The sequence below is a fragment of the Maniola jurtina genome, chromosome 11, assembly GCF_905333055.1.
Source record: "Maniola jurtina chromosome 11, ilManJurt1.1, whole genome shotgun sequence".
In the NCBI taxonomy this organism is placed as follows: Eukaryota; Metazoa; Arthropoda; class Insecta; order Lepidoptera; family Nymphalidae; genus Maniola; species Maniola jurtina.
Genome location: NC_060039.1, coordinates 7893700 through 7912101, shown reverse-complemented (window position 1 = coordinate 7912101; position 18402 = coordinate 7893700). Strand labels below are relative to the sequence as shown.

The 18402-nt window shown below is 35.6% G+C and overlaps 1 protein-coding gene and 1 pseudogene across 2 annotated transcripts; both read left to right on the top strand.

The window, feature by feature from the left end:
- Window positions 1–354: 354 nt before the first annotated feature.
- LOC123869340 (glycogen phosphorylase) lies at window positions 355–10513 on the top strand. Of its 2 annotated transcripts, none has more exons than XM_045912213.1 (9): window positions 355–406; window positions 526–907; window positions 4111–4342; window positions 6034–6218; window positions 6368–6479; window positions 6565–7682; window positions 7896–8182; window positions 8787–8988; window positions 9446–10513. In XM_045912213.1, exons 2-9 carry the CDS (start codon window positions 668–670, stop codon window positions 9593–9595), a joined length of 2526 nt encoding a protein of 841 aa, XP_045768169.1. In that variant the 5' UTR covers window positions 355–406; window positions 526–667; the 3' UTR covers window positions 9596–10513. The 2 variants fall into 2 exon arrangements, with proteins under 2 accessions (XP_045768169.1, XP_045768168.1); XM_045912212.1 differs by having other exon boundaries at window positions 359–406; window positions 497–907.
- Window positions 10514–12571: 2058 nt separating this feature from the next.
- Window positions 12572–18402, top strand: part of LOC123869336 — a 70543-nt pseudogene continuing 64712 nt past the window's right edge.

The following is an 18402-nucleotide window of genomic DNA, read 5'->3' as shown; positions in this document are numbered from 1 at the left end:
ACAACACTGCATTGTTGGAACAAGAATAGCAAAAAAGCTAATAAATTGCGATTATTGAGTAGAGTGTTTTCGGGAATCAACCTAACTACTGAATAATTGTGTTATCATATGTGTACTTACCTTTTCCACCCTGGGCTTAAAACACATTAGTACTGCCCTGGGACAGTAAATGTAGGTACCTACCTTATACTTAGCAAAAAATGAAAACACATGAAAATTGACAAATAAAGTTACCTGTAATCACTGTTCAACTTGGGGAGTAGGGTACTGACAGCACTGTACCCTATATACATCCTACTCTATGGCACTGTCAATGTGACTGTCAAATGTCAATGTCATTCAAAAATCATAATATGTCAAATGAATTTGAAATTTGATGTTTCTTAAATTCTACCAATTATTTACGGTGAGTTTAGATTATAATTATTATTTAAAAGAAAATAATCTGTTTAGGGGCATTATAATACGCAATCGTTTAATTAATTTACACTTATAGGCTTCATAGGATCACGTGATCTTCCACAGATGTGAGACAAGACCATACTAAGTCTATCCCAGGAATCGAGTTTATGTTTGACCTTCTCAAGGTGACCGATATCGCGGCAAAAATACTCAGTCTTGGTTAGGTTGCTACGCGGGCTTGTATCGTGTGCTAAGAGATACGAAAATGAGCGTTCAAACTGATTCCGATAAGCGCAAGCAAATTTCTGTGAGAGGAATTGTAGGTGTAGAGAATGTCGCCGAGGTGAAGAAAGCGTTTAACCGGCACCTACATTACACATTGGTGAAGGACCGAAATGTTGCGACCCCGAGGGACTACTACTTCGCCCTGGCTCACACTGTTAGAGACCACCTCGTCTCCCGCTGGATACGCACCCAACAGTATTACTATGAGAAAGATCCCAAGGTATTAAAGTTCTTAATATTTTTAATTTTATGTAAATCTATTTAACTTATGTCAATATTTTTAAAGCATGTGCTTATTCTGCCCTCCTCAAGCTAAAACGTCGTTAACCAACATTTGATCAAATTCGACTTTTTAACACTATCTTACTCAGATTTTTTTTTTCTATCGACCAATCTAACCGGTATTTTCCTAGCTGCTGTAGTTTTTGATATAGTAATATGAAGAACGTCGTTAAGTAACTACCTGTTTATATAATAACAATACTTAAACGTATTTAACTGACATTGACAGTCTAAAATGTCTCTAAGCGGCGTTAATTTTTATTGCTACAAGGTTTTTTTCTTAAATTCCATAGCTTAAATGTCTTTAAACGAAAATGCTGCACTAAAATGTCTTTAATCACACATAAACGCGTTACAGTTTAGTTATATTTTGCAAAAAAATATTGTTTCCTAGACTGAAATGACTCTATCCCGCAATACATAACTTAAATGTCTCTAACTATTCCCGCATCTCGCCAGGTTGTAACTTTATTGTGTATTCGTTTGTCCGTACATCTAACCCAAACAGTATTGATATCAATGCAAAGAACGTTTAACGAACTTTTTAACCCCCGACCCAAAAAGAGGGGTGTTATAAGTTTGACGTGTGTATCTGTGTATCTGTGTGTCTGTGTATCTGTGTATCTGTGTATCTGTGTATCTGTCTGTGGCATCGTAGCGCCTAAACGAATGAACCGATTTTAATTTACTTTTTTTTGTTTGAAAGGTGGCTTGATCGAGAGTGTTCTTAGCTATAATCCAAAAAAATTGGTGCAGCCGTTTAAGAGTTATCAGCTCTTTTCTAGTTTTCTTGTAGAAAAGAAGGTTACATAACCGTTAGGTTCATAATATTATGTCAATTGACAAAATATGTCAAGCTGTCAAGATGGACGTTGCCTTGATACATAATTATTTATTTGAAAATGATGTTTTGGAAAACTCAGATACTTTGTCGGGGGTGTTATAAATTTTTAATTTACACTTGTATCAAACAATAGTTACATTTCATAAACGATATAAACCTTCTGAATACGGTACGTCAAAGAAAATGTTGCAAAAATCCTCATTATAGGGACCACGACTTGTTTGAACTTCATGGGCTATAAAATGGCTCGTATAACTAAAAAATAAGGTCATTCACCATCCAAACGTTGAAGACGACACACAGTTAACGTGTGTCCTCTTCATCGTTTGGATGGTGACTGCAAGAAAACTAACCCTCAAGGTGGACACTACTGCTGAAGAAGCCGCTCAAGTGGTTGTACTACTGCGATCAGGGATGCGACAATGTGATGTGGCACGGCAACTTAATTTGAGTCGTTTTTCCGTGCAGCGGGTTCCAACGGTTTCAAGAGACTGGGCACTGGGACATCCGGAGGCATGGATCAGGTCAACGATGCTGCACATCCGAAAGAGACAACCGCTTTATTGTGATATCTTCTTCGCGCAATCGATTCCTTTATGTCGTTAAGCTGCAACGGCAGCTCCGAGAAGTTCGCAGGGCTACAGTGAGCACGTCTACGATTAGAAGAAGGTTGCGAGAGAAGAAAATTGCGGTCCGCGTACCTGCTAGGGGTCGGAAATTAACTGCATAGCATCGCAGGGAAAGGTTGCAATTTGCCCGTGAGCATGTCAACTGAACCCTCGACCAATGGAGGGCTGGACTCTTCTCGGATGAGACAAGAGTATCTTTATTTTGTTATGACGGGCGAAAGAGAGTGTACAGAAGACAAGGCGAACGATTTACTCAGGCTTGCATAGAAGAAAGAGTAGAATATGGCGGAAGATCGAGCATGTTCTGGGGTGGCATGTCAATCGACGGAAATACGAACTTGTGTGTGTTTCCCGGACTGGAGGAGCTCGTGAACAGGGATCACTGACTGCTCATCGGTACATAACGGAGATTCTAGACGAGCAAGGGCACTTTCGGACTGACGCTCTTTCAATTGTTGTAGTTACCGTTACTTTAATTGGAAAACCTCAAACATTTATAAACAATGCTAACCTAAAACGTCGCTACGGTGCGATCTTTTGTAATAAGCCACATTTTAGTTTAGCAAGTCTCCCCAAAAAACGCTACTGTAAACCAATCATTTCTATTCTTATAGACTAAAATGTGTTTAAATTACAAGAACCGCATTTAAGTGTTTTGTTATTGATAGTTATTAGGATCATAACCTAACATATAATGTCGTTAAAGTCTTTTAGAGTCATTTTACTTTAGGAATTATATAACTTTTTTAAGTTCCGTAAAAAGATAAAAAAAAGTAAATGCAATCCAAGCCATAAACGTCTTAAAGGGTAATCTAACGACATTTAAGTTATGTAAACATAAGCCATTGTTAGAAAAAATGCTAGACTAAAAAGCCAAAACTCTCCTGCTATAATTATTATTTACACTAGAAACTTAAAAATACAGCTATTCGAAAGTGCTCTGTTTGCTCTACATTTCTATAGTTTCAAGTTTTGTATACGTTTATTAGTTATCAAATGGCATCATTTCTTTATAAATTTGCGCTTTTTTGATCATATCTCGAAACTTGGTTTTGGTAGTTAACGACACTTTAGCTTTAGGACGGCAGTATTGCAAACTGGGTAGGAGGTGGGTACCTATTTTATTTTTAAATACCTAGGTATTTCAAAAATTCAACATAGTAGATAAATATCACAATATAAGAAACCTGTTTTGACATTATGTACCTACTTGTTTGGGATCACTAACTCTGTATGAACATATCAATATGACATTGAAAGTTTGGATTCTTTTAGACTAGATAATAATATTATAAAGTTATTTGTAAAACTAGAGTAGGTACCTAATTAAATTTATAAGTTCTATTACTTAAATATTTTATTTTGGTTAAAAACTTTCAAAATAAAAAAACAATTTATCCTACATTGAAGTTTACAAATACATCCGCTTGTCCACTGTATTGTAGTTAAATCATTTTCTCTATTACAAATAATATTTGAGAATCCAATTAAGTAAACCTTTATAAATTTTCAAATAGATTAAATAAAAGATAAGTATATTGTATCTATATAATATAAAAGAAAATGATAAGGCAGCAGCACATTCTAGCATGCATAATAAGCAATGTTTAGTGTGATTGCAGTCAAGCTTAAGTTTATATATATTTAAAAAAAGATTATACTTTTCAGCGAGTTTACTATCTATCCCTGGAGTACTACATGGGAAGATCCCTTCAGAACACTATGATCAATTTAGGCATCCAAGGGAATGTAGATGAGGCTCTTTACCAATTAGGACTTGATATTGAGGAACTTGAAGAGTTGGAGGAAGATGCAGGTCTTGGCAATGGGGGCCTTGGAAGACTGGCAGCTTGTTTCTTAGACTCCATGGCTACACTTGGCCTTGCAGCATATGGCTATGGTATGTATGTTTTTTAATCAAATATACCCTATTTGAGCATATACCTACCTAGCTTTTGATAATCTGTTGGTAAAGACTGGAATAAAATCTGCCCTGCAGTTCTATGTAGGTATTTAGCTCTTTCAAATAGATCTGGCACACAATATTTATGTAGGTAATAATGTAATTATATTTTTTTATCAGGAAAGCAATTAATTTTCACCCTGGTCTTATGACCTTTACTTTAACATGGGCAGCTGATATCATATAAGAAACAATGATATCAAATTATAAGATTTTTTACATTATATTTATTTATACATTAAGTGTTCTTGCCCCATTATGCTAAAAGGTAAAAAAATATGTATTAAACTCAAAACCATAATATCACCACTTTGTGTATCTTTCAACCTGAAGGTTAAAAATGGTAGACGAAAATTGCAAGAACTGGCAGTTGATATATTCATTTTTAATGCACTGTTTGCTTCAAGAACAAGTTCAATGTTAAAAACCAAATGAAAATAATTGTACCTACCACATTTTATTAATGTAATTGAAACAAGTGGACATAAAACAGTGTTGGCCTGATGCCAATTATAAATATGCTAACAATTTGCGTCGCCGAATAAAATCTCCTAAAGATATCTGTGAAAATGAAAATATTATTATGGAATGGAATATCAGGCACCTTCTGGGCAAGCGCGCTCCACCTTAGGCTGCATCATCTCCAGCTTGGTGTGATCTCAGTCAAGCCCATGCCCATGTAGTAATATTGAAAAACCCCTTTATTAAATTTCGTACTAATAATATATGCGATGGTATGTCTGTCTGTTACATGTTCACAGCCACTTCACCGATTTTGGCGAAATTCTGTAAAGAGATAGCATAACTTCTTTCAAGTAAATTTAATTTTCATACACTTAGACTGGACATTCATATCAAACTTTCGTCCCTATTTAACCCCCTTGGGGATAGAATATCCAAAAGTTTCTTAGTGACTGCCTTTGTTATGAAAGTAAGACTGTCAAAATTTCAAGTTTATAGGCCCCAGCTGTTCAAGTTGTGGGTTGATAAATTAGTCAGTTAGTCCAGACAAGTCTTTTTATATGTTTATCTAGAATCTAGATAGACGTTGTTTTAACCAAGCGTGGTTATATTGCCCTTCACACACCGAAAAGGTCAAATGCATAGAATAAAGTAATATAACTACATTTTTTGACGCGATTTTTGTGACGCCGAGTGTATATGGTCAAATGGTGACTATCATCCAATAAGAATGCTTAAAAATATCAGAAGAAAAGTATTTTATAGTTTCTAAAGCTTAACTATCGAAAAAAAATACCGGTGCTAGATTTGTTAGAAATCACACTGGCCTCATTTATTTCCTGTCCATTTATGAAGATTGCGATTGCGTGTTAAGGATCGTTCTTTGGTCGGTACTAGTTTTGTAGTCTTAAAATATTTAATACTAGTCTAGAATAGCTATTGGCTGGGCTAAAATAAACGTTACATTTTTTTATAGTTTTTTTTTTTTTCTGTGTGACACACAGACCGACAGACAGACAGACTGAAAGAAACTGTGACGGCTCCTTGTTTTGTACGGAACCCTAAAAACGGATAGGTAGGCGTAAAATATGAGACTATATAATTTTCGTCCGTCCATTTTTAGGGTTTCGAAGGGTGTCCAAACTTAAATTTAGTTTAATTGATAGGCATCAGGTATGAATACGGCATTTTCGCGCAGAAGATAGAAAATGGGGAACAACAGGAAGAGCCTGATGACTGGCTGAGGTATGGAAATCCTTGGGAGAAAGCGCGTCCCGAGTTTATGCTGCCTGTTAACTTCTATGGACGTGTTGTTGACACACCTGATGGCAAAAAATGGATTGATACACAGGTAAATCTAACTTATCAACATAATAATATACTCCTTATTATATCCTTGATTAATTTTGAGGAATATGGTTCTCTTGTTAGTGTGATCTTTATCCATCTATATAATCATTATTTATTATGGTATAAATACCAGTAACTCTTATTTAACAGGTGGTGTTCGCCATGCCTTACGATAATCCAATTCCAGGCTACAACAACAATGTGGTTAATACATTGAGACTTTGGTCTGCAAAGAGTCCTATAGATTTCAATCTACGTTTCTGTAAGTACTTATCTTGTTTTTATAACAAGCTGTTTAAAGTATTTATGCTTATTTTTGTTTTATAACAAATATTTTTCGTTTTTAGTCAATTCTGGTGATTACATCCAAGCCGTACTCGACCGCAATGTAGCTGAAAATATTTCAAGAGTCCTCTATCCCAACGACAACTTCTTTGAAGGGAAAGAATTGAGACTTCGGCAAGAATACTTTATGTGTGCGGCCACTCTCCAAGATATTCTTCGGAGATATAAACAATCCAAATTCGGCAGCCGGGAAGCTGTTAGAACGACATTCGACAGTCTTCCGGATAAAGTTGCGATTCAGTTGAACGACACTCACCCAGCTCTTGCGATTCCCGAGCTTCTACGAATTTTGTTAGATATTGAAAAGTTGCCATATGAGAAGGCTTGGGATCTAGTTGTGAAGTGTTGCGCCTACACTAATCATACCGTTCTACCCGAAGCTCTCGAGAGATGGCCTGTGTCCATGTTAGAAAATTGCTTGCCTAGACATATGCAACTGATTTACCATATTAACTTCCTCCATCTCAAAGAAGTTGAAAAACGTTGGCCTGGTGACTTGGACCGAATGCGTCGCATGTCTATGATCGAGGAAGAGGGTGAAAAGCGCGTCAATATGGCCCACCTTTGCGTGGTCGGCTCGCACGCAGTGAACGGCGTTGCGGCGATTCATTCCGATATTCTAAAAGCGACCATTTTCCGCGATTTCTATGAAATGTGGCCAAATAAATTCCAAAACAAAACAAACGGTATCACGCCACGCCGTTGGTTACTTCTGTGTAACCCGGCCTTGGCCGATCTGATCTGTGACAAGATTGGCGAAGAATGGACCGTTCATTTGGACAAGTTGCAGCAATTGAAGCGATGGGCTAAGGACCCAGCTTTCCAGCGCGCTATTATGAAAGTGAAACAAGAAAACAAGTTGAGACTCGCAAGTCTAATAGAAAGAGACACAGGAGTGCAGATAAATCCCGCGTCGATGTTCGACGTTCAAGTGAAACGTATCCACGAATACAAACGGCAGCTCTTGAACATTCTGCACGTGATCGTATTGTACAATCGCATCAAGCGTGACCCGAGCGCTCCTATTACTCCTCGAACGGTGATGATTGGTGGGAAAGCTGCTCCTGGCTACTTTATCGCTAAGCAGATCATTGCACTGGCGTGTGCTGTTGGCAATACTGTAAGCACATATATCTATTATTTTAGTGATTTAGCCACAGTTTTCATTCATGTTTCTTACTTATATCACCTTATTTTGCTTATAACCTTACCAGCCTTAACCGCTTACATCCTGGGGACAATAGAGTTCCCTCGAGATTTTCGAAAACCTAAATGAACCTAAAACTTAGTAATGATCAGCTAGTTCTTTCGTAATTAAAACTTGTTTTTATAGGTCAACAATGATCCAGACGTTGGAGATAAGTTAAAGCTGATATTCTTGGAGAACTACCGCGTGACGCTTGCCGAGCGCATCATGCCGGCCGCTGACCTCAGCGAGCAAATCTCTACCGCTGGAACCGAAGCGTCCGGCACCGGCAATATGAAGTTCATGCTCAACGGCGCGCTCACCATCGGGACCATGGATGGTGCCAATGTCGAGATGGCGGAAGAAGCGGGCGAACATAATTTGTTCATCTTCGGTATGAGAGTTGAGGATGTGGAAGCTTTGCAGAAACGCGGGTAAGTCTTGAGGCTTATTTATATTTGAAATTTGTCCATCAAATTATGTGTCATTTAAATATACTATAGTCTTGAACGTTCAAATTGAAACAGTCTCGATTTTTATTGCACCGCTGTCAACATGTTGTGAAACACGCATGGCTGATTCAGTCCTGGTTTATTGAGTACTCACATATTAACATGTATCTATTTTATTCTACCTGCATACATCACAATATGTATTCATTTTCCTCTCACATCTCTGGAATATCAGAAAAATGCCAGACTGTAACCTTGTCTGGTGAAAAACTACGATACAATGTGAGATGGTTTTCCGATTTAATCAAGTATAGAGCTACCTAGATTTAAATCATGTAATTTTAATTAAATCTGAAATATATATTTCCTTAGTGTCCCTTAGTGTCCTTAGTGTCCTGAAAACGTTGATTAGGTCAATAACTTGACTAAGACGAAGCAGAATATCGGCCCTCGCTCTGGCTTCTAGGTGCAACTATCAAATTATCAAAGCAACATGTTACACCGAATACCGCAAGTAACTTAGCGGCGGCGCTTAATGTTTTCTACTAGTATCAAGTGTTTAAAGATTCCTATATTTTTGTGGCAGATACAACGCGTACGAATACTACGAACGCAACCCGGAACTGCGTCAATGCGTGGAACAGATCCGCAGCGGCTTCTTCTCTCCCGGCGAGCCGGGCCGCTTCTCGCACGTGGCCGACGTGCTATTGCACCACGACCGCTTCCTGCACCTCGCCGACTTTGACGCCTATATCCAGGCCCAGGAGAAAGTCTCTCAAGTGTACCAGGTGAGTGATGCATGTTTGTATAGCCAATGCTTGGAACAACGGTTCCTTCGGGCAAGCCAGGCCGCTTCTCGCAGGTTGCCGATGTGCTGCTGCACCACGACCGCTTCCTGCACCTCGCCGCCGATAAAGCCGCCTTCGCATTCAATTATTTTTAATTTCTTGTTTTGTATTGAAGTAGCTATTTTTAGGTTTGGCATAAATTAGTTTTTATAACAATATGACTAATTTTGTTGTACACAAGCAATATCTAAACTTAATTGACAGGTCAAAATCTAGTGCAATTATTTTCAGGTAGCATTATGAAAAGGATATCATTTCATTTAGACCTGTCATAGATTGTGTACCATAGAATTAGTCACATTGTCATTTCATTGAATACGAAGTAAACCATTATTTAAACGATACTAAAAGTAAGTATATACGTTAACATTATAGTGATTAAATTCTGTATAAACAGGATCAAGCGAAGTGGGCTGAAATGGTGATCGAAAACATCGCGTCCTCCGGAAAGTTTTCTTCTGACCGCACCATCGCTGAGTACGCGCGCGAGATCTGGGGCGTGGAGCCCTCCTGGGAGAAACTTCCGGCGCCGCATGAGACATCATAAACGACCACCCAACCACAGTTTGTCACAATCATATTTTATTTTTCACAAAAAAAGGCATTTGAACGCTCATTTGAATGATGGCCTGCCTGAACAGACAAAATATTTTTCACCACCAAGCAATGATATTATACATATGAAAAATTACATACGTATTTCAAGTACAGACTTAAAACTACGACACTTGGGTCACGTTTGTAGAGCGCTATCTCTTCTACTCGTGCGTTTTGAATTTTCTCTCTTACTCATCACCGAGCAGCAATTTTATATACGCCAAGTAATTTGAACGCAATCGTTTGTGGTATAAGATCGTGTCTTTGCCACCAAGTTATATACGGTTTATTTTAAAAATAAAATTGTAGCTAAAGTATAAACACAAAGTTGAGCATTTTACGACACATTAAATCTGAGTTCTTATACTAACTATAATTTTGTCTTTCACCAAAATATGGTCAATTATGTTACAATTTTCATACATAAGCAATTTTAAATTTTAATTGATTAATTAATTATTATTATCCGTCTTCTGTAGAAGCAATGAATTACAACGCGGTTTTTTTTCAAAGTAACCAAATAAGTGATTTTACATTCATGAATGTACATTGTACATCATTTAAAAATCTTAAGATAATAATTGGGCATTCCCTACAAAATCGACAGCAGCAGATATTTGCTTGCTAAACCAAAAACTGCTTAGCTAACTATGAAAGGCTCATTTGATTTATTCGATTATAATAATCTTCTGTAAATAAGCTGTTAACACTTTTTTCGGAATTTTCATATCAAACCATTTATCTTATTTGAAATTCTATCTTGATTATTTTTGACGCTGATAGGATTTTGAACCATATTATTGTGTGAAAATAATTAACATTGTTTTTATTTCAAAATAGATTGAATCACATTGTTTTCGATGCTTTATGCGAATGTACGAGTCAATTTTATTTACAAAATATAGTATAGCATGGTGTTTGAGATACATTTTTACTCACTTTTGATATATGAGTTTTCATTGATATTACTTTTAACCTATTTATGTTTTATTAACTATCTATCTAGTCTTTCTCTTTATATTGTGGTCGTATGTCTGTAGATTTCTTCTTATCCTGTTGGAAGTATTCCTTAATATACAGTGTCTATGTAATATCCAAATAGTGCAAATTATAAAATTATAAACTATATCATAAAATTATTGATCGATGTTGTTTAATAATAATTTATAATAAGTAAATAGTCATTATTATCCCTTTTAATTCCTAGGAGGCTTTAAAAAATAAAATAATGTTGATGTGTGTTACAAATTGAGATTAAATAAATTAGAAGTTATAAAATTGTATTTTTAGTGGATGTGGGGTAATTTGGTGATACTGTGAAGTATGCTGTCAAATTCTTATAAACATTTAGTTAATTTTTAACCATAACTGCTAAGACAATTAATTACTATGTTAGCACCAAATTAGTCCAACCCCTGTAAACTTATGTAACACAAACTGACAGACAGCCAGTATGTTATTTGATATTTGTTTGCGATATTAAAAGTGTAATGAGTATATTTAATTATTTGGATATAGTTTAGTATAGAGTATATTATAATATATTTATCAAATTGCAAATATATGTGCCATATAACATGTTCCTCGCGTATTCCTTTACGTGGCTTAAAGTGATTTCTTGTATCTTTACCACAAAAATAAAACCTGAACATAACAAGTGACCTTTGCAGTAAATGCCTGCATATGAAGTAGGTACCTACCTATTGAATGGGCTTTACTTAATTTGCAAAATATTTGGGATTGCAAACCTGAACAGCGAATTATTTAATCGAATTATTTTAGAATAAAAATTGCACAATATTATATTGTTGTTAATGTTTATATATTGTTCCTAATTATTGTTATAATAATTTTAAGAAATACTTGCCGCGTAAAGGAATATCTTACAAGGTTAAGAAATATATTATTTTTCTACTCAAAGCCCTACTGCCGCAAATCTTGTATTATCTTTGTATGTTATGTATTTAATATATATTTTATACACCAGTTTATAAATGTCATTTATTTATTACATAAAAACATATTTCTTCTATTTTTAAATTTGAATAAATATTATTACTAATAGAACAATGTTTTTTATTTATTAATATAAATTAATTATTTATAAGTAAGTACATATTAGTAAATTAGCGAGTATGTAGTATTATTAGCTCATTTAGTCATATAGAATACAATATGTATTTGGACGTTGATTAGTGATTACAATCGAATGTTCCCATACATAGTTACAGTTGATATTATTACAGTTACATATTATATCATTATTGATTAATATTTCAAATCTATACTTATAAAAAATCTATAATTATAAATAAAACTGTAACTAGACAGTTTCTGTGTTGAATCCATTTAGAAAATTTTAAATTATTTTTTCCATCCCGATAAACAATTATAAGGATCGATGGGATAGGGGTCGTTGTTGCTCCATAGCTCCGTCAAATCTTAACCGATTTTGACAATTCCTATTTCTTTCCAAAGGTTGTACTGTCACATATGGTGTATTGAAGATCTGATCAATATTTTTGGAGCTGGAGGACGCTACTCGTCAATGGATAGCTACAAATCGATGGCGATCAGTGTAGCTTAGTGAAAAGTAAGACTTTTGACTATAATACATAACGTATTATTACAATACATAATACAATATAAACTTTTCATTACTTCTCTACAAGTTCGATTTAGGTAAAAAATATTGAAATAGTCTTTTTTTCAGTGTAGGTACATCTTCATTACGGATTTCAGTATCATCAGGAAGGTTTATATTATGTATTGTTATGGCCATGGAATAGGTGAGCACACCCGGGCAAAGCCGGGTCGGCTCATCTAGTCGATTAACATAAAGGAAGTGAACGACAATTGCGCCAATGAATATCAATGGGCTGCCTTATCGCCATCTTGAATTTACGTTTAGGGAGCGTATAGTAGTTAAATCTATTTCTCGATTCAACACCGGCACGCAGGACTAGCCGCCTGCCGCGTCCTGCGTGCGCAAATCACGCAACTGCTCCTTTTATTTCGGCTACCTTTCGACTCGATTCGGCTGAGATCGTCCCCTATTCGATTGTTCATGGCCGAAAGAGAAAGATATATCTGTCCTTATTGCGAGTTGGATGTCATCGGCCGTGTACTATAGAGCTATTACAAGGTATATGTATACCTACTCGGTCACTCGGCGTCATAGCTTGGGCGGGTCGGTATCGCCGCTCGTCCTTTCGCGTGTGTTGTGGTGAATTGTGTTGTTGGAGCTACGCTGAGCCACCGCTCGCGTTTCTCAGGTAATAGGCCTTCATTCTCTAAAACCCGATTTCATTGTGCCTTTGTGTTATTATACACAAGATTTTTGCGAAAACGCCGGCTGGGGAGCGCGCAACCACGATCGATAACGATGTTCTCCGGGGTAGTCTCTACTCTCTACACAGGCTTACATACGCTTTTTATTTTATTTATAATCTGTAAATTATTTATAAACATAAAATACTTAATTAAATGTCAGTGCAAAAGGCAAAAATAAATATGTACGTTTCACTAGTAAGCCACCAACCGGTCAATGTCAATTGTTTACAGCGATTAAGAAGCATGTAATCAATTCGCGATATAAAATCTGTAATCTATACGTATAACAACTATAATAATTGATAAAGATACTTACTGTTTTCACGATAGTAATATACCCAAATTCATAAAGACAGTATGTATAAAAAATTCGTATTTCATCTACTATACGCTCCTTACACATATTTTTCGTTTGTTTGTACAATCACGTAGATAATAGTTATAACTTCTAAACTTTTTAGTGGATTTTATCATGGATCATTTTTAACTTTACACCAATAATAATGTAGGCTCACCCGATCCCGCGCTAATCTGGAGCGAGTCAGTTAGATCCATGTGGTCCTACAGATTTTTGCCACACAAGAAACTATTTCGAGTATGAATCAAACATATCTAATTTGTTTTATTAATCGAATTGTAATAATACCTACGTTGTCCTTAATGCTTTGAATTGAAGTTTAAAAATGCTTGGCTGAGTGTCATTATATTATTATTGTCACTTAGAGCTGCAGTGAACCGGCTATACAGGATTAGCCGGCTAATCCTAGAGTGAATACAGACGGTTTTAGAGTATAGGTACATATTTAAATAGTTCCTACTTTTGTATTTATACCTTTTTGAGAATCAAGGCAACAATTGCTATAATGTATGTATGTACCTACCTATTTGTAATCTCACGAAGCCATGAGAAAAGATGACTAAGTAATCGTGAACGGTGAATCATAATAAATGTCAGAAGTTTATACAAAAATAACTTTGTAACAGAAACGTTTAGGGTGTTATTTTTATGTACGTTGACAGATAGTTCAGTTAATTAATTGACCACGCCTAAGAACTTGGGAAAATTTAATAGTAAGTAGGTACCTGCTTACTAGATGACCTGCCCAGCTTTTCCTGGGTGTGCTTACAAGGTGCTTACCTATCCCATAGTTAGATATGACAGACAGACGGACAAACAGACAACAAAGTGATCCTATAAGGGTTCCGTTTTTCCTTTTGAGATACGGAACCCTACTTTTTTGGACCGTAAAATAATGCATCGATCGTAAAATAATGCTTCCTCCGTTTGAATTTTATAAAATATGTTTAGTGTTGAGAAATCGTCCAGATACAGTTTTATTATAAGTACAGATAGGTACAAAGTAGATAGACCTACTTAATTATAGACTCGTGTGTTTTTGATAGCCGAGAACAGGCGCTCCATAAATAGACGCAATAGACCTAATTCCATAAGTTCTGCCATATTAACCACAACGGTATCTAACTTCTCTTGAATTTAGCCGCAACCGTCTAGGACCTAGGTATATTATAATAATTCAAGTAGGTATAAGCTTAAGTAGGTTTATTTAAGAGGCAGTAGATGAACTGAATATGAAGAAATAGTTGGTATGAATTTTATAAAAGCCGGCAGTGCGTTGATGGTTCCTCTGGTGCTACAGCTATTCATCGGCTGTGGTTCCCTGGATAAATAAGGGAGCATAGTATTTTAAAAAATGTAGGAACTTAGGGTATCCATTAAAACGAGAAACGATATTACTAGATATACAATATGTTACTAGGCAGGCTGGCTTTCGGGTCGCTGCACTAAAGAAGTCGTCAAACTTAGCTCTTACTATGCAAGCTGCGTTAAGTTACGGAACATTTAAAATTTTGTTGAGAAGTATTGTCATAAATGTTACAGACTGGTTTTATGTAGTTGTTATTCGTAGAATATGCATATGTTCGTCTCCCCATCTCAATTGGATAAGCCAGTTTCGTTCCACAACAGCAGGTGTAGCGCCCGAAAACGAAAGGTGGTCAGAGCAAGGCTTCCGTTTTTGTAGTAAATTCCGAAAAAGTTCAGGTAGAAAACTGTTCTATCATATTTGTGCCTAGTTTTTAACCGACTTCAATAAAAGGAGGAGGTTCTCAATTCGTCGGAATCTTTTTTTTTTATTATATGTTCCCCGATTAGGTACTCAAAAACGCCTGGACCGATTTAGAAAATTTTTTTGTTTGAAAGGGTAGGTATACTTTGCAGGCGGTCCCATATAAATTTGGGGAACATGTGATGAACATCTTCGGAGATGGAGAACAGAACTCCTCAATAGATAAGAGCAAATTGCTCGCGATCAGTAGGTATAATAATTCAATAATTCAATCGCGATCAGTAAACAGTAGGGTTTAAACTGGGTATAGCATATTATAGTACCTACAGTTGGTCCAAAAATTTTTTATTATGAAATTAAAAAAAAAACAAAAGAAAAATAAATCCGACTTAAAAACCACAAATACTAAAAAGTAAAAAATATTTTTTGTTTCTACACGTGTAATGTATGTAACTATGAAGTCGGGCGAGCTTCGCACTTGAATTTTTAGTTCCTTTTATTTCATTTATGTAGTTTGACAGCTATAGTGCGCAATCATCGCTGAATAGCTGAAATTCCTTCACTATTGGCTAAAATGCACTGTTGCTGCAAGAAGATACAGCCAATCACACCGACTGAGTTTGTAGTGATAATTGCAGCTTTTCCTCAATCGACTCAGCTGTCGGAGTTTGATTTTATTCGACAAAAGTATTGTGATTGATAAAATTATTTTTTAGCCGATGCCAGGACAAGCCACTTATGAATCTATAATATTCTATAGGATTGAAAAGATGGCTAAGAAGTGGTCTTTTCATCTGTGCAGGTTACCGATTTTATACGAGACAAGATCTGCTTAAATATACAGTTTTTGCGCTACAAATTCTGAAAACTGATGACTTTTAACTCATTCTAACTTCAGAATTTTGTATTCTTAGTTCTGATAAGCGTTGGCCGTTGCGATATGGTTGCGACTGTTTGTGTAACAAGACTAAAGTACTAGCCTCATCAAAGTCTTATTCGCACTAGCGAGTAACTCAATACGTTACATCCGGATGTAATTTTATCTAATTAATTCCTAGCCATACTTCTCGCAAGGAATGCTTTATGCCTACTTTGACTTCCTTTGCTGTATCACAATACATGTGCAACGGCTCTTATCGAACGAATAATTTAATGTATTTCTAAATTATTATTCAATTTCCGGTCTGATGATTTGGTAATTTCATTTCATTTTTATGCAGAACAGATTTAAATAAATGTGTTCTAATGTAATTCAAAAGTAAGTAAGAAACTTAAATCTTTCTCCTGTCTGGCATCTAGCTAAGATCAATATGTCTTGAACTTCTAAAAGAGCGCTATACATAATGGTACATAGAATATCGACTCGGGCGTTCCGTCTGGGATACCACTGTACATTCAGATTCAATATTATTTCACTATAACGAGGCCTTATGTCCTGGTAATAAGGTTGAAATTTCGCTTAGAGTTTATTCTATCTCGCGTGGAGTAAAGTGGAACCACCCCCACATGGCAGTCTAATTGTGAAAGTCCTTCTCACGACTGCATGCACCCTCTCTTTGAATGTGTTTTATTGGTGTCAACTTTGTAAAGGCATTTTTTTCTGTAAAGTTTTTAAAATGTGTCAACGACTGGCTCAGTTTTAATAACTTTTCATAACGATTTCGAATTAAAAAAAAATATATTATTTATGCTTACTTAGTAGGCACCTAAGTAAATTGATAAGAAATGGGTAAATACTCGTAGATGGAGAAACCGCATGTAATAACGAGGTCTACCATTCATTGACTTCATTATTGGTTTCTAAATTAAATATTTGTATTGAAGCATAAGTCTTGAGTTGAGCTTTTATATACACTACAAATATGTATTATTATGTATAATGTAAATGCAAAAGTGTTGGCAAATCAACAGTCTCTCAACTCAATGACGTCGTAACTCGTAACGGAGCAATCTAAACGAGGTGATTTTTTGCAGGGTTAAAATTTTGTATTTAAAAACCTGGAGAAAGACATAAGCTACTTTTTATTCCGGGAATCAGCTAGTAATTAATAGGACATAATATCATTATCATAATACAAATTTAATTTCATTAAGTATTTTGTAACTTTCAACTACTGTCATCCAATGGTTTTGTTTAGTAATCACTTCTAAACCAATTTATTGTTGAAATCGGTCATACTTACCTATATCAACATCGCATGACCATCTTAGTCATCATAATTAACTTCTGAATTAAACACGAGAGCTGCTACTATAATAATAATTATATGCCACTACGTACCTACAACACGATACTATGTTTGTATTGTTATGCTTCTTTGTTATGAAATTAAAAATGGTTTCATTTCAATGTTATGTTCAATCATAATTTATAGCATGACACATTCCTATTTAGAGCAAAACTTTATCTAATGACTTTTGACTCTTAATTTTATTGAGATTATATTATAAATTGAAGTCCTCCCTTGCGCCGAGTTTGTGTTTGTTCGTGCTAGTCTCAAAAACTACTGTAGGTACGGATTTTCAGAAAGTTTTCATCGATAGATAGAGGAATTATCTAAGAAGGTTATAGGCTAGCTAAAGTGTAAGTAATTGTGTTTATGAACATTTTAAGAAAATAAGATACCTACCTGTATGTATTATGATATGTCACCTGTGCGAAGCCTGGCCGGATTGCTAGTCACTACTAAAACTAAGAGCTGGTTGAATAAACTTTTTTATATCGTTGACTTTATGCAAAAGATAGACATCCTGTCTAGCCAACCGGTAATGACGGAGGTATGCCTTCCTATACATCGGTGCTTCCTAATTATCAAAAATAAGCATTTGCACCTTGATCAATTTATGTTTACTTTTGGTAGTTATATTTTATTTCTACCTACATTGAAATCAATGATTGACGTCGATATTGAGCCAATCCAAGAGTCAAAAGTATATTTACCTACTCATTAAATTTTACTGACCCGGTGTAACTTATAACACCTACATAATATTCTAACACCTACTATTGATGCTTTAGTCAATAAAAACGTTCACTCTTGTGAAATCCAAACATAAACGCGTGGCCATTTCTGGATACCAAATGGAACCCGAAATAACTTTTCCGTCACTCACGCACAGATTTCGTTTTCACCATCCACGCATTATATAGAAATTCGAATACTTGTAAGAAGATATGCGGTTAGTTCCAATCACAATGCTTTGTTTTTCGAATTTTGGAACTTTTTGATTCATTCACTGAAGATCACTTTGTAAAACTTAAAACTGTATCACATGTATCACGGTAGGTAGTTATTGACTTAGCGCTGGCATGATGTCATTTTTCAACACAGAAATT